General features: G+C 33.0%; 1 protein-coding gene across 2 annotated transcripts; it reads right to left on the bottom strand.

The window, feature by feature from the left end:
- Nucleotides 1-3,480: 3,480 nt before the first annotated feature.
- On the bottom strand, nt 3,481-25,965 carry LOC128188419 (sodium- and chloride-dependent GABA transporter ine-like). Of its 2 annotated transcripts, none has more exons than XM_052859459.1 (14): nt 25,689-25,965; nt 19,978-20,129; nt 15,911-16,045; nt 14,660-14,918; nt 13,899-14,031; nt 10,795-10,929; nt 10,493-10,596; nt 9,043-9,167; nt 8,560-8,672; nt 8,046-8,186; nt 7,461-7,560; nt 7,067-7,167; nt 6,600-6,770; nt 3,481-5,902 (listed from the first exon to the last, which is right to left on the bottom strand). In XM_052859459.1, exons 2-14 carry the CDS (start codon nt 20,093-20,095, stop codon nt 5,795-5,797), a joined length of 1,743 nt encoding a protein of 580 aa, XP_052715419.1. In that variant the 5' UTR covers nt 20,096-20,129; nt 25,689-25,965; the 3' UTR covers nt 3,481-5,794. The 2 variants fall into 2 exon arrangements, with proteins under 2 accessions (XP_052715419.1, XP_052715420.1); XM_052859460.1 differs by lacking the exon at nt 25,689-25,965 and adding an exon at nt 24,712-24,789.
- Between the last annotated feature and the right edge of the window lie 1,198 nt (nt 25,966-27,163).

Here is a 27,163-nt window from a genome sequence, read left to right as displayed (position 1 = left end):
GGGATCATGATTTGAAGAAACTTAAATCTACACTACTTGAGGATGTTTCCACACAAGTTTTAGCTTTTCTGGCGAAAGGGTTATTGAGAAAAAGATTTTTGAAAAATACCAAATTTTTTAAAATGATTTTTAATTATCTCCTTTTGAAAGAGGATATGACCTTTCATTTAAAAAAAAAACTTGAATTCCATTTACCTAAGAATGCTTTGTGTCCAGTTTTGTTGAAATCGGTCGAGTGGTTTTGGAGAAGAAGTCAAAATTGTAAGAAGTTTACAGACAGACAAACAGACGGGCAGACGCTGGACAAAAAGGTGATCAGAAAAGCTCACTGGAGCCTTCAGCTCAGGTGAGCTAAAAATGACACCTATATCAGCTTCTCGTTATTTCATATGATTTTTTGTGTGTGTATTTTTAGTAGACACCGGAAACATCGTTTTAGCTGCGAACAGGATATTTCATTTTAATCTACCGAGTATGATTCCATTTATTTTTTACAGAAACTTATACATGTAGTTAATTCATAGCTCCAGACTGAAATATACACGCCTCGTTTATCGATTGGTCGAAACCTACAGCGACCTAAGAAAAATCACACTTTTTAATGTTTAATTTGTTAAAAGAAAGATGAAAAAATAAACAATAAGATGAGTTCTTTAATTATTAATGCGAATGTTATCAGTGTTCACTCTCAATCACTGCCCCCTTTCATTTATCAAAAAGCTACTCCTGCACCTGATATCAAAGCATCTTCTTCCTTAGAAAATGTCTTCAAGTCTGAACTGTCTTGGATTCATGCTATTTTGGTCATTTGTTTTATTATCATGTTTATTCAGTTAATTGTCATTTACTTTCTTTATAAATCTAAACCATCCAAAAACACTAAAGTCATTTTAGAGCTAACATCAGGTGGTGAATGTGTAACCATTCCATTATTAACTTTACCACTGTGTCCATCCTATTACCTAATTCAAAAACAAATCATTCATAACCTATCTGCATCTAATTTTACATCTCGTCAACTAAAAGCAGATTGGTCTCCTTTTGAAATTATTTATAAATTATCAAATAAATCAATTACAGTCCCTTCTCAAATTCCTGTTAATTATCTTAAATATCGAAAATTACTCAAAATTTTGAAACAACCATTTTGTGCTTATGTCATGGTAACTCATCAAGGTTTTTCAACTGTAATTCAAGATCAGGTTGACTCATGTGACATGCTTGACTTGTGTTAATAGCTGTTTTTCTTTCAGCTGGTACAAATTTTATATGTGTTATTTAATCCTTGGACAGTAGTCTTAAATGATTAACAGGTCTGGTGTACATATGTTGATTATTTTTTTCCTTATTTATGCCTGTGTAACCATGTAGTTTAGAATATTCATTTTTATTGGTTTATATGCTATATATTTTTATGCATTTTCTTTTTTTCTCCTTCATTTTTCACAAACTTGTTCATTCATATACTTAATAGAGTTACAGATATTTTTACAATTTTTTTTCCTTATAATTTTTGGTTTGGGGACCAAACCTATCGTGGCAAAGGGGGTAATTAGTCATGGAATCATTGACAATTAAAAAATTTTAATTAGTAAAAGACATTTGTCGTGAGGAAAACTTGTTTTCAAATTAACTAAAATTATATTTGTGAATATTTTGATTTACCATTAATAACTTGTAAGTAAAGCTATCAAATTCTAATTCTTTTAATCCGATGGCATGTCTCAATTTACTTTTCGGAGTAAGTGTTATGTAACATTTCATATATTATATACCTTCTGTCAGGGTTGCTAAAATCTATGTCTTTTATGTTTCGTCATTTATTGCTCTTGTAAGTAATTGATCTGTTAGGTAAATTGTGTAGGTGAAAAAGTTGAATGAACAAGGATTTGATTAGATTGCTCAAAGCTAGCTATCCTTTGTGTTCGGATTAACACTGCATGATTAAGTATAGTCCGAGTTTCTATCACCTCTAATGTGTTGTCAAATTGTTACGTAATCAATTAGCCATCATCATGCGCGCTTCGTATGAACACATGTGCGCTGGTGACTTTTACACCCCTAAACAAAAGAATAATTTAAAGAAAGAATTTCATTGGTTAATTCTAACAAAATCGCATTTTCGGCAGACAGGGTACGCGTCCCAGTGTCGGTCACTTTTCCATATTGAATAAAACCGCACGTACGTAAAACCTTATTAATCTTCATTTTTCATCGTTATTCAGGTAAATATGACTATTTACTTTATTTTATATTGGAAATATTATTGGTATATTATACTACTCATGTTTTTATCATGTTGAATAGATACCTATATACATAGAGATATAAACTTTATAATTATTTTTCTATGCATAAAGAATGTTAGGCTTAATTATTTTGAGTTGTAAATTGCTTTTAAATATTCTTTGTAAGTGCCTAATATAACATTAGGTTGATCATAATTTGCACTTTTATTATTTTAACTTTGTACATATGTTATTTAGGTCTTATGATTTTAATTTGTTTAAAATTGCTTAGTCATGGACTCATTGACAATTAAAAATTGTTAATTAGTGAAAGAAATATATCTATGAATGACACAACTTTAAAATATGTATGATTATGATCAAGGAATCTCATATTATGGTTGATAAGATATTAATCCGAAAATGCTTGACCTTGAAAGACAAAATAGGTCAAGGTGATAAAATATGGGTAGGATTTAGCGATCACCTATCTACTAGTATGGAATATTTTTATAAGCTGTTTGATAGAACCACGTTAACAAGAATTTGAACTTTGGGTAGTTGCTAACCCACTCAGCCATGGCTTTTTGTGTCTGGCTTTTGAGCTAAGACTACTGACGCAATTGGTGCATATTTTGTTTGAAAATTGCGTCATTTAGAACTTGTTTTGATGCAAGAAATGGTTGTTACGTCCTACTGAAAGTCCAAGGTCTTGTTAAATGGTCCTAAAGAAATCTCATGTTATGGTCCTGTACAATGCTTTTTTTTTTTTGCAGAAAATGATTGACCTTGAGATACAAGATAGGTCAAGGTAAAAAAAACTCTGTTGGCACTCCTTCTCAATGTTTTATCCATGTTCCAAGTTTAAAGATATTGAAGTCAGTGGCGTCAGAAGGAAATTGAAAGTGGTGGATGGGGGCTAGACTAATCCTCAGAAATCTTGACACGCCAAGAAAAAACCCCAATTACCAAAATCATATGAAAATCCTAATGGGGGGGGGGGATACCTATAGTTCCCCCCAAAAATTCTTACGTACCATACTTATGACTCCAACTTTTCAATATTTCAAAATTTTCAAGGTACATTTAGGAACAATTATGTTGTTATGTTTGCTGCTAGAAAAATGGGGGGGGGGGGGGGGGGGGACCTGAACCCTCTATGATGCTAAGATACTAACAAGGGGAGACCAAGGGAAACTTTTCACTAATACTGGTATTAAATTGTTCAATAAACTATAAATAAACATAGATGTAATGTGTACAGTCAATATTTATTTCGATTGTTGGAATTCATACAAATACAAAATATATTTGATAATACTTGTAATCTGAATTAACCTGATCGAGCTTTTATATTAAAGGAGACATTCATATTACAAAACCATTTGTAAAATACACACACACGCCACATTGATTTTGAATAAAACGTATACATTGTATCAATATAAAATTCATTAACTATAGATATCTATGATGTTCAAAAAAAATATTGTTTTTCATGTGGTATCTAGATAAAATCTATTAAAAGTTTTCTCACAATTCATGCCATCATTATAAAATCAAGGGTATTGATAATATAAAAACATTAATCTACCCAGTACTGCCCATTTCTTTCAAAAAAATTACAATAAATAAAAACCCTGCATTGCAGTGGAATGTATAAACAAATACATGAAATCCACAAAAGAGATTAAAATACATGTAAATGAAATCAGTTACTAAAAAGTAAATCAAACTTTTCTTCTAACAAAATCATCCTTACCTTTTAAGTGTATAAACTACATGTACCAATATTATGCACGTTTTAATGAACCAACTTATGAATGTGCAGTACTTGTGTGTATAAAAAATGTAAAATAATCTTGAAAACTATTTGACATCTAAAGATATCAATAAAATATAATAGTTTATGTCAATATGCAATACCAGCTAGTGTACAATTTCACATGTATCCAAAAAAAAAGGAAATTTAAACTCTTCCACTCAAATAAGTAAAAGTTTTTATTGAATACCTAAATACATATAAACATATTTAGGCATCATATTTATCTGTAAGTTTAATATCTTTAATTACAAACTAAAGCATCTAGAGAAACATCTAGAAAAATGGTGAAGTGTTCTTGAAACACAATACTGATTTTGTCTGCTTATGTTACAATATGATTTTTAAATTGCACCACAACCATAATAACCTCCTTGTAGTTTGCCCTATTTTCAAATTATTCATAATCTCATATATAAACTAACAATGACGGAATCTAAAACCAGAATAGTGACTTACTAAATCAATGAAGTTAAAACTTTTTTTTACATATACTGCTACCACCCACTAAATACTTTTACAAAATGAAAATCTAATTAAAATCATTCCAAAGTGTGTATTAATTTATATTTAATAAATACATGCATATCATTAAAATCATTCCAAAGTGTATATCAATGTATATTACAGGTACTAATTTTGTAACAAGTTACCATCATTACAATCCCCAGTAACCAGTTAACTGGTTACAAATATGCATGCATGATAGACAATACTGACTAAGGCTGCATCTATATTCGGCTCTCTTGGATCCAAACAAATTCTCACTTTGCCGCTAGGTTTCTTCTACCAAATATCTGACATCTAATGAGAAAAATACCGGATGCATGCAACAGTTAATTCTCTGTCCAATATCTTAATGCTGAACTGACAGTGACAAAATTGTAACTACTATCTATCAAAATTATAATTTCCAAGACTTCAACACAACCTTAAAAATGGAAAAAAATAAACCTATTATCGTAACTACATTGATCTAAATGCCCAATATCTCATTGCATGGATTCTGTGATTGTAATGACTTATTTTTTGGTTTTTTATTCCATTAAACTAGTAATACTGGATTATTAGGTAATTTACATTACTGAACATATCAATGACTTAATGTTTTAGATAACAATAATGAATATTATCTATTTTAATAGCAAGTAACATTGCACAAACCTTCTTTAAACTGTGTGAGCATTATCAATGGTCAAAATTTAGGACACACCTTACAAAAAGTGAGAAGTGTAGGTTAAATCAAAAGATTCTACAGTAATTTTTCAAAAAATATTACATAGATCTACATTCATCGTCTAATTGATGATGGTAAAAAAAGAATTATCAAGACACCTGATACATCTATCATAAACATGATAAAACATTTTTTTCTGTCATTATTTTTGGTTAATGTATAGAGCTTTGTAATGCCATTATACATGTACATGTGTATATTAAAACTTTCAATTTGAGACCTAGAGCATACATACCGTCCATCATATACCTTTACATACATATTCTGTGTACATAAACTTGTATTATAATATTATTCACTGAATATGAATGGAAAGTGGTAAAACACGAACCACCAGTAATATACATACAGTCATTTCTTTCACAAAGAAATAAAATACCAGTAGTAACTTCATAAATTTTCTTGTAGAAATACTAAAAGACTTAGTCTAATATTAACTCGATATGATTACCCGCGGGTACATATTCTATAGACACACTTGAAAGGGTTGCTCAGAAAGAGTGCAACTTAAATAGCATCAAAGTTTTCTTTCTTTTCTGGTCCTCCATTGTAAAGATTAAGATGGAAGATCTCGTTTGGATCATCTAGTGGGGACACTATGGAGTTCTTCAATTTCTGTTAAAAAAACCACAAAACAAATTTCTGTACAGTTTTCAACACTCTCATAAATCAGAACCATCTATTGTTACAGTATGTTATACTGTATATTTAAAAAAATTACCGGTATATCCATTCTAATAACTGATTATTTGGGATGAAAAGTTGCATGCTTCAGTAGTGTAGCCTTTATAACTGACTACATAAGAATTCCAAATTCCCAAATCGTAAAAGATATACACAAAACTGTACAAAATCAACTTTACCCTCATTTTAATTTGGCCATCTTGGGGCAAAAAAAAATTAATCTTTAGTTTCTTGGCCAGAAATGCAGGGGTTCTAGTTTTTATTTCCATTGCCAGCTAGTTCTTTCTTTTCATTATCAATAAATTTTATTTGTGAAGGAGGAATAATTCCACTTTCTTATGTTAGTTTTAAAATTCCCTATCAAAATGGCCAAAAAGTATAGGTTCTCATTTTGAAATTGTTGGCCTGATAATAAAAGAAAAGATTAACTTTTCTGCCTTTGAATGATAAGAGCAGTAGCATTTAACCTACCTACGACAACAGTACCTTCAAGTGTTCAGAAAACTATTCAACCAAAGCAAAATATTAAGAGCTAATAGACATAGATGATGTTATGGGAGTCTGAGATTTATAATCATTCCGTAAATCAATTAATTAAGCTATAAGTTGTGAAATACCAGAAACATACCTGCCACAAGTTATTCCCCTTTGCTTGATAAATGGAGTGTACCATTCCTATGGGTACACACAGGACGGACAGAGCGGCGATAAACCACCCTAGTACTGTCGCCCAGACTGGGTAGTCATAACCATCCAACTGGAACGGACGGTAGCTTATCATGCTGAACAACCATATACCCTACAGCAATCAACGGAAATTGATTTTACAATTAATGAAACAATAAATTAACATATACCAGGTATATTATTCCTAGAAGGAGAGAACCAGGCTAGCTAAGTTGCCTATAAATGTTCTGACTTTAAAAGCATCCTGAGATATTTTTATATTCCTTTTCAGAGGTTTTTAATTGACAATCACCTTTTCTGAATAAAATGGTTATCATGTATTACAAAATGAATTTTCAATCAATGTTGATAAATTGTTGATTAAAACCCAATATTAGGCCTAGTACATGCTCTTCTGCTTGAACTTACAAAAATGAACAGTGGTGATATGAAATACCAGCACACAATGAAAAATATATTTGGAGTGCTGCCATTCATCTCCTTGATATTTCTTCCCAATCGACGAGCACCTTCAAATATAAAATCACAACCAAGTGGAAACAGTTTCAATACATTCACATAATTATATGTTAAGATAGTGCAATTACACATTTGAAATTTATTGATATTTGGTTTAAAAATGAAATGGAAACATATCTATTGTTTAATATACAATATTGTTATTTGATGAAACAAAGAACTGTTGGGTTTTTTTTTTAAATAAAAAATATTTCTTAAAATAATGAGATACTGCATACATGAAAAAAACCAAAACATTACATAATGCATAGAAAATAATGCTTCATTGCATGAAATAACTTACCATAAAACCATGTGATTGCAATGACTTCAAAGAATGCCAAGTACATGAGAGAGACGGCTGCTGCATAGTGATCAATCAGAGAGAAAAAGTAGTAACCACCCTACAACACACAAACAATTCACGTTGAAGTACCATGTAGGGATTGATAACTTAATTTTTTGGTCCAAAATTTAACAACCCATCTCTAAATCAAACATCTGATACCGTAATCATAAATTCTCAATTAAATCTCAAACTTTTCTTTCAAATGATTAAATTCTCTTAACTGACCCTCTCCAATGTGTCAGGTTTCTCATTGCAATATTTCTATAACAATTCACAGATCTACTGTAGTGATATACTCTTCCTTCATCCAGAGATAATATATTAATAATATAAACTTTAAGATAACATACATGCTTTAAAAATGTTAAAGTTAGCTTTAATATGGGAATCAATTTTCAGATACAGAGGGAGGAGCAATATATGTGTATTGCCCATAGGACCAATAGCTCACCTGCATAACATATGGCAAACCACAGAGAAAGGAGAGAAAAGAGACCAATAGCTCACCTGAGTAACATTTGGCAGAAACCAATAGCTCACCTGAGTAACATTTGGCAATCCACACAGAAAGGAGAGAGCACAGACAACTGCCACCAGTACCTCCTTCCTCTTCAGGTATTTCTTGACTTGTGGATGGAAGTGGTCGTTGATCGTGGTGACAATCACCTCGGTAGATGCAAACTGAAACACAGAGAACCATAATTAGCAACGGATACACTGATGTAGGGGTGTGCTCTTCTAACCTATGCATTAAACATCGATATTATTAATCGTATTAATATATAGATACAAATACTTGTACCAATTAATGTTGACAAAAAATATCTAAAACAAATGCAATATGAGCAAGGAAAGTTCATCCTTCCAAAACAAACAATAGAGCTGTGTTTCAGGAACTAATTTCTAAGGCGATGCTATAATCTGCATAAAACACATCTTTGATGATCTTGATATTAATTATGTACCTGACTTTGTTTATAACAGATACAGATGAAAGTTATTTAATAGGGCACATGCAATCACAGATTTAATCTAACTTATGACAGGTACATACCTGGCTATCAATTCCTAGATTAATCAACATAAAGAAGAACACGGCGGCAAAGAGTTGTGGGACTGGCATCGTTGTAAAGGCTTCGGGATAAATCACAAAAACTAGTCCAGGACCTACAGAAAAATAACAAATGGTCAAACAGGTTAATAATTAATTTCAAGCATTAAACTATCAAAACATATGTTGATAAATTTGCATTGTCTGAACATATTAATTTGATATAGTGATCAATGTGAGTTAAATTGCTATACATAATTTCAAAACTTTTTTCTAATTGAATTTTTTTTAATGTAATTTTAATACAGAAATTTCTGGCTTTTTAGATTTGTGGGCAGAATTCGTTATAGGAGCCAGTCTTTCAAGAGTTCTTAATTATTTTAACACAAAGACAGCAAGTCTCAAGCAGACAAACTAACTTTAAATACTCTAAGAGTTTCAAGAAGTTATAGAAACTCCTAGATATTGATACATAGATACACAGACCTTGTTGTATGACATCACCCACATCCTTGCCCTGGTTTTCAGCCAGATTTCCCAGAATGGAGAAGATAGCAAACCCGGCCAGCAGACAGGTAATGGCGTCCACTACTGCTATCACTAACACATCTCTACAAGGGGAACATAGACAAACCTTTTGTATAAGATTCCCAGAGTACACGTGCATTGAGATCAATTTTCTTTATCAGAAACTATCTTTCATTTCTAATGTTTATATCAGTGCATATACATGTACAAGAAAACTTAAAAACCACTATGCAAGCTAGGTTTTGAGATTGACTAATGAAATGATATACAAAAAAAAGCAAATATAACCAAAAGCATATCTATTGAACCTTAATTTTCACACAGTGATTTTTTTGTGGATAATATCTTATAGAGAACACTAAGAGAAATACAGAATTTAAATTTAAAGATAAATTAAACCTCTAACTTTGAATGACATAACATACATTGCCTTACACTGGTGATTGAATACATGTAACTGCAGCAAGGAAGTGATGTGTCAATGTTTAGAAATTGCATTGACTACATTTAGAACAACCATCTAAAATCATGCTGTCAAATGTTTTCGATAGTCATGTGTTTCCGATAGTCTATTTTGGTCGCGTGAGTTTTCTCCAAAATGACGTAATTTTTTATTCACTAGCTACAATGGATGTACAGTCTCCTTTCATCTTTATACATCTACACCACCCTACCTATGCTACTTGTGAAGGTTAAGTAAATCACACAATGACTCAAGAGATGAATTATAAATACTGTTCTTTAACTGTTAATATGTTAATAAAAGTCATTAAAATTGCCTAAAAACCTACGGTAATTATGATACACACTGTATCACTTTATCTAAACTTGCTTATTGTCTAATAAAATATACTTCTGATGTCGTATTTTCATGCTAAAATCATTACGTGACTTTGTAATAAAAGCTTTTCTTATTATCGAATCTGAAGAGTGCTATAAATTATTAAGCTTCATCTGAAATAAAAACGTAACTATAAATCATTCATTCAAATAATGGTATTGTAATACATTTAAGTGATGAAATGTTGTAAATGAGATAAATTAAATAACTGATAGATTTAAGTTGAAATAAAAGCTTAAAAAAACAATTGAAACCCTTATTAAAAATATTTATAAGGTTATCTTTCATTTTAATTATTACTGAAGAAATTTGTTGATGAATCATACTATCAGAAACATATGATGCTCATTTTTTAATGGTCAAATGTGCCATCAAGTTTGTTCATGTTTAGAAACTGCATATAATGACGACTTTTCTTTGATTTAGTATTGATGATTTTCGATGCTCAGTCTCAGGTTAAAGTGACAAAGTTTCATAATTATTGACTAAAGAGACAACAATTAGAGGCAACATTTAGAGTTAGACAATCAGAAACCCATGACGCCAGGATACAAAGGGACCACTTACTTTATGATTCTGTTGTTGAACTTGTTATAACTGGACATGGTAATGATTCCCCCAAATGCTATACCAATTGAATTGAAGTTCTGGGCTGCGGCATTTACCCACACCTTTGGATTAAAAAACAATCAAGATTTTGTAAACATTAATTCCCTTCTTCAAAGTGGTTTATGAATATTATAATACCTGAAGTAGTTTGATATTGCTGCTTAGAGGGTGCAAGATATGAATCATTTTTTTTTTTAACAATTTCTTAAAAATTGTAATTCATATTGATTTCTTTAATATTTTGGAAAGAAAGTGCATACCTTTGGATCCAGAAGTAGTTCCCATTTTGGCCTGATGAAGAAAAGAATGCCATTGAGAGATCCAGGGAGAGTTACCCCCCTTACCAATAGGACGACAAGAACGACGTATGGAAATGTAGCGGTAAAATACACAACCTGAAATCGATACATGGCTTGAAATAGATTATATCATTTCATAACAGAGGGATGAGAAAATACACATCCTGATGAAATTGATTATGAAATACATGCATCTACACAACTATACGATAATTTTTAGCGCATCCTGAAATAAGATTTTAAAACATTTCAAAGCAGAGAAATACACACCTGAAAATAGTTATATATCATCAAGCTTCAAGTAAGCTTGTCCCTATCAATAGATCACACCAATTATGGCTTATAAAGCCAATGGTATATATTTGAGTTAAATCCTCTCCATTAAAAAAAATTCAGCTCGTAGATAGGAAAAGCAATCCTTGATTAATATCCTCTTTGTTTTTTGTCAGAAATCTAATCTTCTACAGCTGTTTTTTTTTCCTCCAATTTAAATCCTCTTTTGCACTGTTCTGTATTCCACAATAAAGCTATATTTCCATTGTCTTCCTTTCCTGTGAATAGTGAGTTTCTTAAACCATTCCGTTTTTGGATGTCTTGTCTGCTCATCTATATTCATTATATACTTTTACCTGTTGATGAATGTATAGAGCCTTATTTAGATCTGGTTTTGTATGAACAGGCATTTTGCTTGGTTTAAAAGATGTATTATGAAATTAATTCCATTTTCTTTTTAGTAAATTTACATCTATGAGGTAGTTCCATATACCATAACTGTTTAGTTGAATTCTTTAATTTTAGAAATGTTGTATGCATCATCAATAACCTGAGTCTTCAATACTCTCATACTGACAGTAGATGCATCTTCCCTAGCCAAGGGTTTCTGATTTGCTACTCTCCTCATAAAATCACCTAGCTTTTAATTGGTTGACAGTAATAGTAAACCTCAATCAGAATTCAGGGAAAAAATCCAAACTTTTGATAGCACATTATATCAAGGGTTTATGAGGAGAGTAGTTGATCATAAACCCTTCAAAGTTGGCTAGCAAAGATACAGTACATGGGCCCCCCTTTTGAACGTATAATGAATTATTCTGGCCCTAATCTTATTGGCTCCTTTACAATTTTGTGAAGGATACCTCACACATCACTAGAATTCTTATCCATTCAAATACAATTAAACAATATCCAATTACAATACATGACCTCCCAAAACTAAAATGTTCACTTTCTCATTGGTGGATTGAAAGTTAATACCGGTACATGTACCAACCAATCATGATAATTATAAAAGATCGATCAGATGCATGGCCATCAAACAATGAAGGAGAGAACAAGGATTCTCCATAAAGGCCATACCTCTATACCTTGCAAACATAACTGGATTATTTCATACATGTATGCCCAAATGTGCCTGTACATGTAGCTCTTTGTTTTCCAATTTGCCTCTTCAGTTGTCTCAAATACCATCTCCTTCTCCACTGCTATTTATTATCACACCATTGTTCACCAAAATATATTCAGGTGTTTGTTCTTTTTTTTTTTTCATTTAAAGCTGGATGGTCCAATTTTTTGGCTGTTACAGTATCAAATAATTTTCTGTAAAAACAAATTATCTTAGAAAGTTATAGACTTTTGCCTGTTAACACCAGCAAAATCGGTCTCCTTTCAATGTTAAAAATATTCAAAGTAACTATAGAAATCATTTTTTTATGGGCATACAAAAAAAAAATCAAATGCATTATGAGAATGTTTAGAAAAGGGAATCGTTTGGTTTCGCCCTCCAATGATTGGGTTTTTTCTACCCACATGTTATGCATCGATTGTAAACAAAACAAACTTCAGAAATACCGGTAATAGTGAATGAAATGTAAACAAGTTTATTTTTGATTTGCCAAAAACATTATAACCTCTATTAAAAGCGATGTCAAAGTCAGAATACAGGTGGCGAAAAAACGTGATACCCTTTTTGTATCTTTTTTAGTGTTAACAAATTTTGTACATCATTTTTTCTTTGAAATACGGCGTAATTGACTAGGAAAACTACAACAATATCTAATATTATACACAAACTTAGCAAAAGCATCAGTTCAAAACATACACAAAATTTGATATAAAATCAGACCAAGCAGCTTTAAATGACCCTTTGCCTTTAATGATTTACATGTATCTATTCTCTCTTTATAAGTCAAATCTTTACATTTGCTTATAAAGCATTAAACTTTATAAGCTGCAAGAAGGCCAGATTATGCAAGCCTGGATATAATTGCTGACATAAATCATTCAATGTTAATGAAAATAGAAATATGGTGATAGGATGTATCCTTGCATGTTATGCCTTATGCAGGGTTGTCTCTAAAAATTGAAGTAGAAGGAGGAAATAAAAAAGTAGAAGGGGGTCTTGGGGTCTTGATTGATAGCTACATTGTGTTTGAAATGCAAAAATAGCCGGATAAATAAGGCATTATGGGTGGGAGAATTCCCCGCCCCACAGGTCTTAGAGACAACCCTGCTAATGTCCACCGAGATGTTAAAATTCTCTGTAAGCATGTTGTCACATGAGATCATCCATGAACTGCTCTTTATAAATTCCTCCTTCAGGTTGCAATCAAGGAGTAAGAGATTCAAAGCTGCCTAAAAGTTCTATAATATGGAACTTTTTGTCTTACGCTTCATTGTTTAAGGAATCATGTCCCAAGCTATGTCATGTTTTGAAGGAATCATGTTCTTAGCTAGATTATTTAACATTATCGTGGTTGGAGTTGTGCGAGGTCTATCAATTTTGATTTGGCAATTTACTGATACTAGTCATCTACACTGTATATGCATATATGACTAGGTTTTTAAGAATTTCACCTCCATGTACTCATTTGAATTACCATAATGGTATATATACAAACCAGCTAATCAATAAAAGTAGTGTTACAAACTTGTTCATAATGTGCCAAACCCCAATTTAAATAAATGGCCAAGAAAAATACCCCCTAGTCTCAAGACAAGGTTAGGAAATACAAAACCAAACCTATTATGCAAAACTTCTTGTAATCTATATATCACTTTGTACCAACCTTTCCTGTAGATTTTGGCCCCTTCCATATACAGAAGTACACGATGACCCAGCACATGAGCAGTATGAGGGCCAGCTCCCACTTGAGCCGACCTGTCTCCTCGATACCACTGGACCTCTCCAGCACGTAACTCCTAAAATAATATTACGGTAGGTCTCATGTTCAACACTTTAAGGTGGTAATCTAAGGGACACCACCATGTTGTGACATACTATTTATTGAAACATAAAAATAAAATCAAGTGTAACTTTATAAATAGTATCTTTCCAACAATTTCTATCTCAAAGTGTAGCACAGTACGTCTCGATCTCTCTATGAATCTGTAAGCCATGAGTTACTTCTTTTTTTGGTTAAATATTTTGAAAATTGGAAATTCTACACCTGACCAGTGAAGGTGTTTTAATTACATTGTACTTTAATCCAATCAATTTGCTTAATATTTATAAGTGAATGAACTCAACATTAAATTTCAAAATGACTATAGATTCAATTAACTGAAGTCTGATTTTACTTGTAACTTATAACAAGTTTGATATTTTAAAGCAATGACAGGGAAACAACTCTACTGATTAATCAGAGAGGATGAATTTCAAATCAAAATAAACTAGATTCAGGATTCGAGTGTACCTCCAGAGTATGATTTGAAAGACAAATATCTAACATTTTAAAAGGTTTAGAATAAATTTTTTTTATACATTAACAAGACAGTACCGACCAACATGTAAAATATGTGCAAATATATCCATAACCCTACAACCTACTGATAGAAATCCTCTGTAGGAGAAATTGTCCCATTAGGCTTCATTGCAGGCCCTAGATACGAGGTATTTGTCGTTGAATTGGTGTAGTTTTGAGTGGCAGTGCCATCCCAACAGTTCGGAGAGTTCCAGTCGTGATCACAGGCAGTCCATGGAAGAACCGACTGGAAGCAATGGAAGAGGTAGTAAAACGCCCAGGCGATGATGACATTGTAGTAAGTCGTGAAGAGGAATGATATCACAACTGTGGCCAGGCCAGCTCCTGCAAACACAATGGCTGATCAAACTCAGCTCAACTTGTATTCTGTACATGGACTATAATACACGTACTCCCATCCCCCACCCCCCATCATCTTGAAATAATATACATGTAGAGAGAAAGGGAGCTCACCACTTTGAGACCAATTAGAGATATCTTAAGCTGGAATAACACATCATCACAAAATGGCTGACCTCTGATAGAAACGACATTTCGTTTTATTAAAAGGATTTTATCAACGATAGCATGTCACTTAATCCATAGCCGAGTGGATAACGTGTCGGGCTTGTGATCCATACATCCCGAGTGCGAATCCCGAAAGGGCTTTTGTTGTTACTTATTGAACTGAATTTTTTAGATATTCATTTTTTATCCCCAAACTGGAAATTTTTCGCTTATTTGACATATGTACAGTTTATTTATGATTAAATCTTTCATAATCAAATAGTTTAATGTTCATTTGATTGACTTTTTCCAGGTGTGTTATTCCATCTCAATACATGTACTATTTATGCATTAGATTTAAATTGTACAAGTATATTGAAAATCTTTTACTCATCAGACATAAAACATTTCATCAATATCAGTAAAATAGAAATTGAATGCAGTGACAAAACATAAATCCCTCTTCGACATGACAAGCTGGTAAAAGTATTACATGAGCTTACTGACAATTTCTATTAACAATTTGCATCTTTCAAATAACCATATATCACTTTTTTCATGTGTAACAAAATTTGCAAAAACTTTTCTATATGCATTAATTTTTTTTTTTTTGCAATTTAAAAAGTTTCTAAAAGCAATTAATACACACTTGATATAATTTCTACATCATTGTACTCTTTGCACTGTGAATTAAAGTGGTTGTGACTGTAAAGTGAAAATCAAATTGTCACATTAAAATTAATGAATTAAAAACTTCTCATGTCTTTAACAAAATGTAAGTGAAATTCATTGCTATATCATCAGGGAAAAGGAGTTCAGATGACTCTTGCCTTTGAAGAGAGGACAGAGCTTGGCTAGAGCCCCGACAGGTCCGTTCTGTGTGTACTGTCCCACCGCCAACTCCATATACAGCAGGGGAACGGCACACAGAATCAACATCAGGAAAAACGGCACCAGAAAGGCACCTGGAAAATTAAAAACAAAAAATAAATAAATATTTATATTACATGTACCGGGGTATTAGAGTAATCTGTGACATAAATTAATACACCCCTTCACATCTATATAAACATAAAACTTTCTTAGCAACAAATTTTATTGTTAATTGACATTATATTGTGTATGTATGGACAGCAAATTTCATAAGACGTGAGAGGAAAAATGGAGCTATATATCTGATGGTACTAATAAAAAAAAGTCATATGAAAAATCTTTGATATAATGATATTTGACAAAGAGGTGCTTAAGAAATGACCCCCAAGACATAAGATTTTAAGGCCCAATGGCACTGAAATCTCTATAGTGCATCAGTCAATAGAGCAAAAATACATTACGGCTATTGGCCTGAATAGCCAAGCGCAAGAGCACCTGATCAGGAAATGAGGGGTCTCTAGTTCTATTACAAGTTCAACATTCAGATGTCAAGCCCATGCTTCCATAAATTCCTAATCTATATATGGGTGCATAAGGGTTAATGATTATGCAAGAATAGTTTTTTAAAAGTCCTTGCTTGCTAAAATATGTCAATTAGTAGTTCAGTCTCTACCTTCATTCATGACTATGTGCATGTGGATATCATGCAAACTTCATGACCTCTGGTATAGTTTTAATTAATGGATTTATTTTAATCCTCATGAGGTTTAAATGCTCAAGTTGTCCTCATTTATGTTCTAAATTTCACCCTTTTGCAATCACCTGAATTTAAGAAAGAGTGCATGGTTAGTTCAGTTTTGAAAGCCCGATTCTTTTGCTATCTGTTAAGTTTGTCTTTCAACACCTTAAAATTTCAATCAAGATTGAATCAGAGGAGCATCCAGTGCTTTCGTTTATTCATTAAAAAAAATGTAAATAAACTTGCTTTTCAATAAATAGAGACAGATGACTTGTTTGTCCGCACTTTAAAATATCTTTCAGATTGCAATATTGTGTCCTTAAAATAGAAAAATTAATATTTTTATGCGATTCTCATTTCAAATTGAAGTATATATCTTTGCAAGCAATGTCTTAGGGATAAGCATGTACAACAGGAGTAAAAATAAACAGACAGCATTGAGGTGGTGACCATATCAAAGGGCCCCACTTAAATTAATGGACAATAGAACGAAAAAAATTTAATTCAATCTCATTACCCCTTACATACAGGCATTTTTGTTTCGACCTGATCAAGATTAATAAAATGGGAATTAATCTACAGTCTAAAAGCGATTGTAAAGATACTGCATTTGCAATGACCTTCACATTGACTTGGTTTAATTATGAATTCACTGCACACTATTAACCTAAAGCTTTGTTTATGTGAAATAGGAGCCAAACAGGGCCAAGTAGAGAGTATATATATGCTCTAAAAAAAGAATTTTGCATGATCAATATGACCTTGACACTTGATCTACGACATCATTGAAGGTCACTGCAAACCCTTTGATCGTAGGCACTCTGTGAGTGAGGGATGAGCCAGATTGACTAAAAGGAGAGAAGATATGCTCCAGACAAGGATTTTTCATACAATTCTGCTATGACCTTCACATTTGACCTCGTAACTTGGTTCAAGGTCACTGCACATCCTTTACCCAAAGGTACTCTGTGGGTAAAGTATGAGCAAGATTAGGCCAAGGGGAGAGAAGATATGCTCCGGACAAGTTATCTCAAACGGATAGGCGGACAGAAGCAGGGATGGCTGGACAGATGGACAGACAGACTGATCACTATAGGGCGCCCGCAGAGCATGGCCCTAATTATATAGAACTTTGACAGCAAATACCGGTAAAACAACATCAAATCCAATTTACAATGATGATGAAATTGTTATACATGTAACCTACACATATTGTAGCATCTGGCCTATAAACTTCAAAAGTAGACTTTTATGCATGTATGTTATATATATTTATATTTAAAAAAAAAAAATGCTTTAAAAGAATGTTTCAAAATATTTCAACCATGTAAATGGTCTCCCTTAGTCGTGTTTATTGTCAATCTATTTTTATATTTGTATATATATTTTTATCTATTATATATACATATATATTTATATATCATGATATATCATATACATATATTTTATATATTTATATTTACTTGTGTGTGTGTGTGTATGTATATATATATATATATATATATATATATATATATAAAGCACAGAGAAATTCACTTTTGTTGGAGCTCCACCATCCGCCCCGACCGAGGCTTGAACTCACGACCTCTGGAACCCATTCTCCTAGCAGTGAGCGGCCACCGCGCTCCCCACTCGGCTATCTAGGCAAGACAAAAATCTTGCTTTCGATAACGAACGGAACCTAGCGCGCTGGCCGCGCACTACACAGTCGCTTGAGATACAGGTGGAATACAGTTAAACGACAATCTGAGAGGATCGGAACGATACACATTGCATAGATACAAACATATATAACAAGCACAAACATTGCAATAACTCTCAAATTGACATATACCTGCCCATAGTGAATGATAAAGATATATATAAAGCACAGAGAAATTCACTTTTGTTGGAGCTCCACCATCCGCCCCGACCGAGGCTTGAACTCACGACCTCTGGAACCCATTCTCCTAGCAGTGAGCGGCCACCGCGCTCCCCACTCGGCTATCTAGGCAAGACAAAAATCTTGCTTTCGATAACGAACGGAACCTAGCGCGCTGGCCGCGCACTACACAGTCGCTTGAGATACAGGTGGAATACAGTTAAACGACAATCTGAGAGGATCGGAACGATACACATTGCATAGATACAAACATATATAACAAGCACAAACATTGCAATAACTCTCAAGCCTCGGTCGGGGCGGATGGTGGAGCTCCAACAAAAGTGAATTTCTCTGTGCTTTATATATATCTTTATCATTCACTATGGGCAGGTATATGTCAATTTAAGAGTTATTGCAATGTTTGTGCTTGTTATATATGTTTGTATCTATGCAATGTGTATCGTTCCGATCCTCTCAGATTGTCGTTTAACTGTATTCCACCTGTATCTCAAGCGACTGTGTAGTGCGCGGCCAGCGCGCTAGGTTCCGTTCGTTATCGAAAGCAAGATTTTTGTCTTGCCTAGATAGCCGAGTGGGGAGCGCGGTGGCCGTTCACTGCTAGGAGAATGGGTTCCAGAGGTCGTGAGTTCAAGCCTCGGTCGGGGTGGATGGTGGAGCTCCAACAAAAGTGAATTTCTCTGTGCTTTATATATATCTTTATCATTCACTATGGTCAGGTATATGTCAATTTGAGAGTTATTGCAATGTTTGTGCTTGTTATATATATATATATATATATATATATATATATATATATATATATGCAAACATTTTTACTTGTATAAAGATCGAGGAAATATTTTCATAACAGCTTTTTACCGATAAATAAGAATCTGCATATATGTGTTACTACTGTATCATTACGTTTTTTACTTGTATAAAGATCAAGGAAATATTTTCATATCAGTTTTTTACAGATAAATAAGAATCTGCATATATGTGTTACTACTGTATCATTACGTTTCTAAATACATGTATAATACATGGCGTATATAAATACAGACCAATGCATAATTGAAATTCACCATGCAAACTGGACTTTTAAAATGCTGAATATGTCTTAATTAACAAAAGTACTTTATTCCTCGATTGCAACGTTTGAATCAAATTACAAGAAGATCTAGAAAATTGCAAGTATTGAACTTTTATAGCTATCACAAAAATAATTGCAAGATTTAAATTGACACCATCGTCGGTGACCCACGTGTGATTCACATCGATTCTCTCCATCATCATTTGTGGACTCAAAACCGTGGTTTGCGATGATGAATTGACACCAACAAGAGGTGCCTTCTTGAGACTTTAGCCAGATATTTAATTTTACGTGTTTAATTAGGAATTTGTTGTACAGTTACTCTTACCGCCTCCACTGCTGTAGCATAGGTATGGAAACCTCCACACATTCCCCAGTCCCACACAGTACCCAATGGCAGCTAGCAGGAACTCCACATTCTTACTCCAGTTCTGTCTAGCTAACATCTTCTGACTCTTATTTCTTTATTCCTCGAAAATCCTTTAAAATAATTTCAATATCCTTTCATAAACATATATCCTTTTACTTTTATAAGCTAGTATATAAATAAGCATCAACAAGCTAGGAGACCAGGAAGTTGTTTAAGATTATCACTACTTTCTTCTAAAATACAAGTCATCCGAATACTTGGAATTTTGAATGTACTATATATATAGAAAGGTTTATAAGGAAACTCAGTTTTTAAATAACCGACAAAGGTCAACACAGATTGATCATTTTTATTGATCATGCAGTTATTGATCAATCATGCAATGCTGTTTAACACTAAATTTTTTTCTGGGAAGCTTAAAGCTTAAGTGTTCATCACATATAACAGGTGGTCACAAAGATTTCCTGTCATTTTTTGGGGTCAGGTCATGTTACCTTTCTTTATTTACCCTAAGCCAACCTAGGGGTAATTCAATTAACCCTTTGAAATGGGCAAAAAAAGGACTCAAGTGATTGTCTCTCGAAGAGAAGATGGATAAGTTAATGGATGCATGGATGAATTATGTATGGATGCTCAGATGCACTATCACACCTATTTTAAACAATCTCTGATATACACAGTCATTATAGCTTGAATGCAAGTACATGTTTCTCTTAACAACAAAACATAGTCTCCCTCTGAATGACTGACAGGGAAAGATCAATATTTGAGTGCAATAATTAAAGCATATAATTTAATTCAGATGCAAACTGATCTTCATGAAAAAAGTACACTTTTTCAAATCAGAAACAAAATCTGCTAGCTTTCAAACATTACCGTAATCACGAAACATATAATATATCAAACTTAAAATGCCACCTTGTGATCATTTCCCCCATATAACAGTGGGAAAAAAAATTTATTTTTAAAAAGCTCCATTACCTCCTTAAACTAGAAAATCCTTTTTCAAAAGTCTTGAATGAGTCTGCACATGCACATATAAAAAAGTCAAATCTTAAAACTATATATATATCTAATCAAAGAGAAACAATATAAAATGGATGCAAAAATGAAAGAAAATTTTGCCAGCAGGCCAGGTTTAAAACTATTACCTTGTTAACTATACAGCTTTAATTTTTTATATCAGTATTTGTTAAAATATATATATATATGCGAAGGTTTTTGAAGGTTTATAAAAGATTTTGCTGGACTGTATTGCATTTTAAAATCGTAACATATGTGAACTATAGTCAGACCTTTGCTGTTTATACTGCTGAGCAATAACAGTTTCAATTCATATTCTGAATTGATCAAAAACTCTTGACCTATATAGAATTTATACCGGTATATACTGGTGGTCATCAGACAGTCCAAATTGATAATTTTTCATTTGGAGGCAAGCTTCTGTTGTCTTCGAAGAAACTCTTGACAGAAATAAGACCTATAGTCCTGTAAAGTACAACCAAACTTAAAGATAAAGGCCAAGATTTTACTGGTAATATGCAGATCCTTGTTGGCCACTTACAGGGGGGGGGGGGGTGTTAAAATGCTCACTTCATTTAGTGTAAGAAACTTTGTTACATAATTTTATGTACTTTACATACACAATTAATGTAAAACAAAACCTGGTAATTAAATCACAAAAATCATGAAAAACAATCAAATTGAAAAAGAATCTCAATATGGCAGTTAATTGTCTTCATTAAATTCCACTTCACATATTATAGGATAGCAGCTCAAATCATATTGCAAATACTGCATAATGTCACATATAAATATTTACATTTACCAAGTATGATTCCCTCTATTTATTATAAAAACTTAATTCATAGCTCTATAGAAACAACCAGACTGAAATCTACACGCCCCGTTTATTGACTCTGCAATGTCGCCACCTTCGTATCCCACATAAATTACCAAAGAAAGAATTTTTTGTTTAATTGGTATCTACAATCTAAGTAAATACTACATGAGGGTCATTGCACTAAGCAGAATACTTAACACTTTCAATCAATCTTTATAACAAACAAGCTAGGACACATTGCGATCTTTACACCACTACTCAAAAATCTCTCTCTTTTAAGGCAGAATACTCAATGAAGTGTAACAATGAGCAAGTCAGCAAGAGGAGTTTGTATTTGTAAACAATAAGTACACTGAGAATGTTGACTTTTTCATTGGCATTCTATAATTTTTCTACACAAAAAATGAATTTATCATAATTGAAACCATGCTGGTAAATACAGGTTCTATAACAACTTTGAGTTATTGCAACCAAGTACTGCATGTATGGTTAGGGAAACTGCTTCTTCAATAAGAATCATTTTGACAAGAACTTGGACTTTGGGTATTTGCACGTGTCAAACAACACTGTGACTTGGGCATGCATGTCTATTTCATTGTTGCCCATGCATGCGCTCATGCAGTCATAGCTCTTTGAAATTAACAAGGTTTGTCTGGCTTTTGAGCAATCGATATGCAAGCTATGCATATTTCACTCAAAACCAGCTCCCTCTTATCACGTGGTTTAAAATAGTAGCTTGTTTTTTGTGCGTATGTGGGATATTTTCTCTGTTTTAGAACACTTTTTGTCTCAATTCATGGCACAATTTTCAAACTAAATATGGTCAGGTGTATAATCAAACCTATATCATAAAGCCCTTTGGGCTCTATTAGATTTGGTCACCTGACTGTATTTGAACACCTTATATTCATAAACTTAAGTTTAATTATTTAAGAAATATCTAAAAAAAAAAAAAATACCTTATCTCTTGAATAAACTTTCTTGATTCTTACAAAAAGATCTGAATTTTTACCTAACTCTTCTTATACATGTTTGAATGGATATACAGTTGAACTTCGGTATCTCGAACACCGATATCTCAAATACCATGGATATGTTGAAGTGATTTTAAGTCCCAACCACTTAAATTTAAGTGCTTAACCCTTGATATCTCGAATACTTGGATATCTCAAAGTTTTTAACCACTCCCATCTAGTTCGACATAACGAAGTTTGACTGTATTCACATTAATTATTAAATGAATTGTGAACATGCATTGAAACAATGTCTTTGCAATATTGGTATGTTTTATTGTTGTTGCTTTGCTATCTCTGAAAAGATGCTGAAGAATTTATGCAACATATCATTGTTTTGTTGATTCTCAGTTTTTTTAATTATCAAAAGAGATTTATGTTTAAAGATACTTTAAATGGACTTCTGGTGTCCCATACTTCCTACACAGATTAGACTTATATGTATAAGTATATTGTGGCTCAAGTAGTTATAAGCCTGTCCTAGGTCAAGCTAATTCCATATTACTCATTGAAATTTGAAATATTAAATGGCCATACATTATAAAGGCCAGCTATTTTTAGATAAATTTTGTATCTAATTTTGGGTACATACCAAAGGCAGCTCCAGGATTTGAAGTTAGAGAGCTAGCTATATAAGGGCACCAGTTTTAGGCTGGGGGTCTGGGGCATAACCCTGGTGGCTAGGGGCCCCGGGGTCAATGGCTTATGCCCATAGAAGCTCCTAGATTCTAGATATTTTGAAGGATAAAAATGAAGTCTTGAAAGTAATTAAATACTTTTGTGATATTTCTTCTCATGATTATATATACCGGTACTTTATTAAGATTATTAACAATTTTTAATTGGGTTTGTAGATTTAAGGCCTGCTGTAATCCAATCAAAGCCCTCTGTTTTAATGTTGAAATAAGAAACATTTCCTATAATATTAATTTTTTGTTACGAATGGCTGTAAATTAATCAGTTAAAAAAAAAACAAGATCAATGGGATAATGTAAATGACATTCAAAAAAATAAAACCATGCCATTTTGTATTATAATAAACATGGAAAAGCCATTAAAAGCACATGGTAGTATAACCAATTACTTAAAGGTGCATTTGGACCCAAGGAGAGGATAACTAAAATGGGTTAACCGTTTCCTATTGTACTTTTATACACCATTGAACCCACAGGTTTCCTTAATACACCACTGAAATCAGTCTAATGTAGAGAAATATTAAATCCCATGAGTTTCCAAGAAGCTAATAATTAAGACTCACAATTAAGTTGTACATTTTCTTCACCAGAAAGAGTATGATTTATTGATTATAACTTTATTTTGACAATTTTAAGGAGGCATGCGCCAAGTGCAACCCCCCTTTTGAATCCATTACTACATATACCTTAAATAATTTAGAGCATATACCTTGAACTTTTCGATTTATGATAATGGTATATAACTTGAATTAATTTATGGTATTTACAACTTGAACTAATTTATGGTATATAACTTGAACTAATTTTGTGTACCAGAGTATATCATAACTTGAACTAATATAGGGTTAAAATACATTGGACTAATTTAGGGTTTAAGTATATTTTAAATTGAACTTGAAAGAAAAATGTCCTACTTTAACATTTCCTTTCAATAGATTTAAGCAGTTTCAAGGTTTTGGTGGACCCCTTTATAAAAATCAAAACAACATTGACCCCCCCCCCCCCCCTTTTAATATACCGGGTACACACAATTGATGTGACCGATATTCAAGAATAAGTATCAACATTTCATTGTGTTACTTATCCTAACCAACAAAGGTCCTAATTCAAAATATTTAAATACTCGTAAATGTATATTCACCTGGATGAAAGAAGAGAAATCCCTGTATGATGTATGTATTTGAAAATGAGTATGCATGCAGTTCTGTTTATTTCCAAATTCCAATTGTGGCATTTTTAAACAAAGGCCTTTCAAAAACTATATCCACAGGCCGTATGCAACACTTTCCTTTTAACAGCTGATCAAATCATACACATGTATATACAAATACAAATATTTTATTGGCACAAAATTATGCAGTTAACATCCCTTTGGATAGTGCATTTCACTCACAATCATATACATAGGCGTCGGAACCGGGGGGGCTAGGGGGGGCTTAGCCCCCCCACTTTTTTTGCAAAGTTATACCTAACCATTAGAAACATAGCATGATAGAGGGTTCAGCCCCCCCAACTTTTTTGCGCAGGAAAGATTATCGTTCCTAATTAACCTTGAAAGAATGAGAAGTTAGATTCAGAAAGATACTAGCTCCCCCCCCCCCCCCCCCCCCCCCCCCACGGAATAGGAATTTCATGATTTTTGAGAAAAAAAAAATTTGGGTAAGTAATTGTTTTTTTTTGGAAGTATAGGCATACTCCCCCCCCCCCCCCCCCCCCCCCCCCCCACGGATTAGGATTTCCATGATTTTGGGAATTACTTTTTTCTCAATATTTCTGAGGATTAGTCTAGCCCCCCCCACTTTCAATTTGCTTCCGACGCCTATGATATATATATAGCTAGCATGCATCATGCATGCAGTCATATATTGTTATTGATTATAGTATTTTTATGATAAAAATCTGACATTTTTGCTTTAAATTAAAAAAAAAATGTAAAATTGAGTTGTCTATTTGTCTTTAGCCAAAAATAATCGTAAAATCAAAATACATTTAATTTAGTATATCTATGATCAAAATACTGGTAAAAAACATATGTATATATCACAACTTATATACTCTCTCTCTCTCTCTCTCTCTCTCTCTCTCTCTCTCTCTCTCTCTCTCTGTGTGTGTGCTTACCTTGATTCCCCAAAACTAATGCAAACGGGAATGTCCTGAAAAATGCTACTGTAGAACTCTCGCATGAACTATATTTGGTACATTTTCGTTGTTACGCAACTGCGTTAAATATCCTTTGAATACAAATTATACGCTCATGACTGTTTTGTATGTTCGATGAAATGTTCTGAAACAAACCAAATAATCATGATACAGGACTGGTCGAGCAGAACGCATTTACTTACACATTTAATAGTCTGAAGACTCTACATAGTCTAAAAAGTATGGCGTGCAAATTGGGCTTTCAAGTGTTAAATTACAACAGATTTTGAGACATCCTTGATTCTTTATACGGCTAGCTGATAGTTAACTTCTCAGATTACCATTCTGTTTTGGGGTTAGACCTTGACTTGGTTTACATTTCAAAGGACAACAAGTCCGATTTTACGACTCGCAGAGTTTATAGTGGCGGATCTATGAATGAACACTGGTGCGAACGTCGTGGAATTCATCTCAAACGCACACCAGTAGATTTAGAGCTACCCCCCCCCCCCCCACCCCCCCCCCCCCCGGGGGGGACATTGCAGAAAGAATACAAATGCGCTGAAACAAAGTCACTAAATAATGCGTTTAAATGCCGTTTTTGAAAGTTTTAAGAATGCGTGAAAAACAATGTAGATGTAAGCCCGACTGAAAGTACTTATTGTTATATTGACATCTTTTTTTTCAGAAATGTTGAATTAATCAAAAATAGAGTAAGTTTAAAGGTAAGTATAAATTATTGTTTATGTACGTTAGATGCATGGAAGAAATGGACAATTCTTCTTGTATGGGTATATGAGTGTGACATCGTCATGATTAATTCGCAATGAAACAATTCTCGCATTTTTCCGATCACTGTAACTTCGCAAAAATCAATATGCAGAAATTATCTATGGTATTGTTTTCTATAAATATTCTATAGATGAATAACAAAAACGATTGACGCAAAGAAAAAAGTTAAACAATTTTCCCCATTTTCACAAATTTTGTGAGACGCCAAGAAAACCCCCGGATATATATTTATTTTTATCCGGGGGGGGGGGGGGGAGGGGCTCTTAACACTAACCTTTCCGCCCACACCAAAATAAAAAAAAATGTAAAAAGCAAAAAAGTTGAGCCTGAAATCATCCGAAAAAAATAACATAATTTAGATGGAACAGCTCCGGCAAGCGTGTAATCTTACGTTGGACTGGAAAAAAACGTTTCCCACGACTTAGCTGTCGGGACAGCCCACGCACACAAACCGACTTCCAATGTATAATGGACTTTGATAAGTTATACACATAACAAGATTAATGAGCACATATCTGTGTTTAACATACTAGTAACATAAATATATAGAAGACACTATATTGAATGTATGGAAACATATATAATTATACATATATATATACATATATACTATTTAATTGTTCATGTCTGTCTTAGCTCTTTCAATCACCCAGCTCTTTCCC

This window comes from Crassostrea angulata, chromosome 6 (genome assembly GCF_025612915.1).
Source record: "Crassostrea angulata isolate pt1a10 chromosome 6, ASM2561291v2, whole genome shotgun sequence".
Lineage (NCBI taxonomy): Eukaryota > Metazoa > Mollusca > Bivalvia > Ostreida > Ostreidae > Magallana > Magallana angulata.
This window is presented reverse-complemented; position numbering and strand designations above follow the sequence as displayed.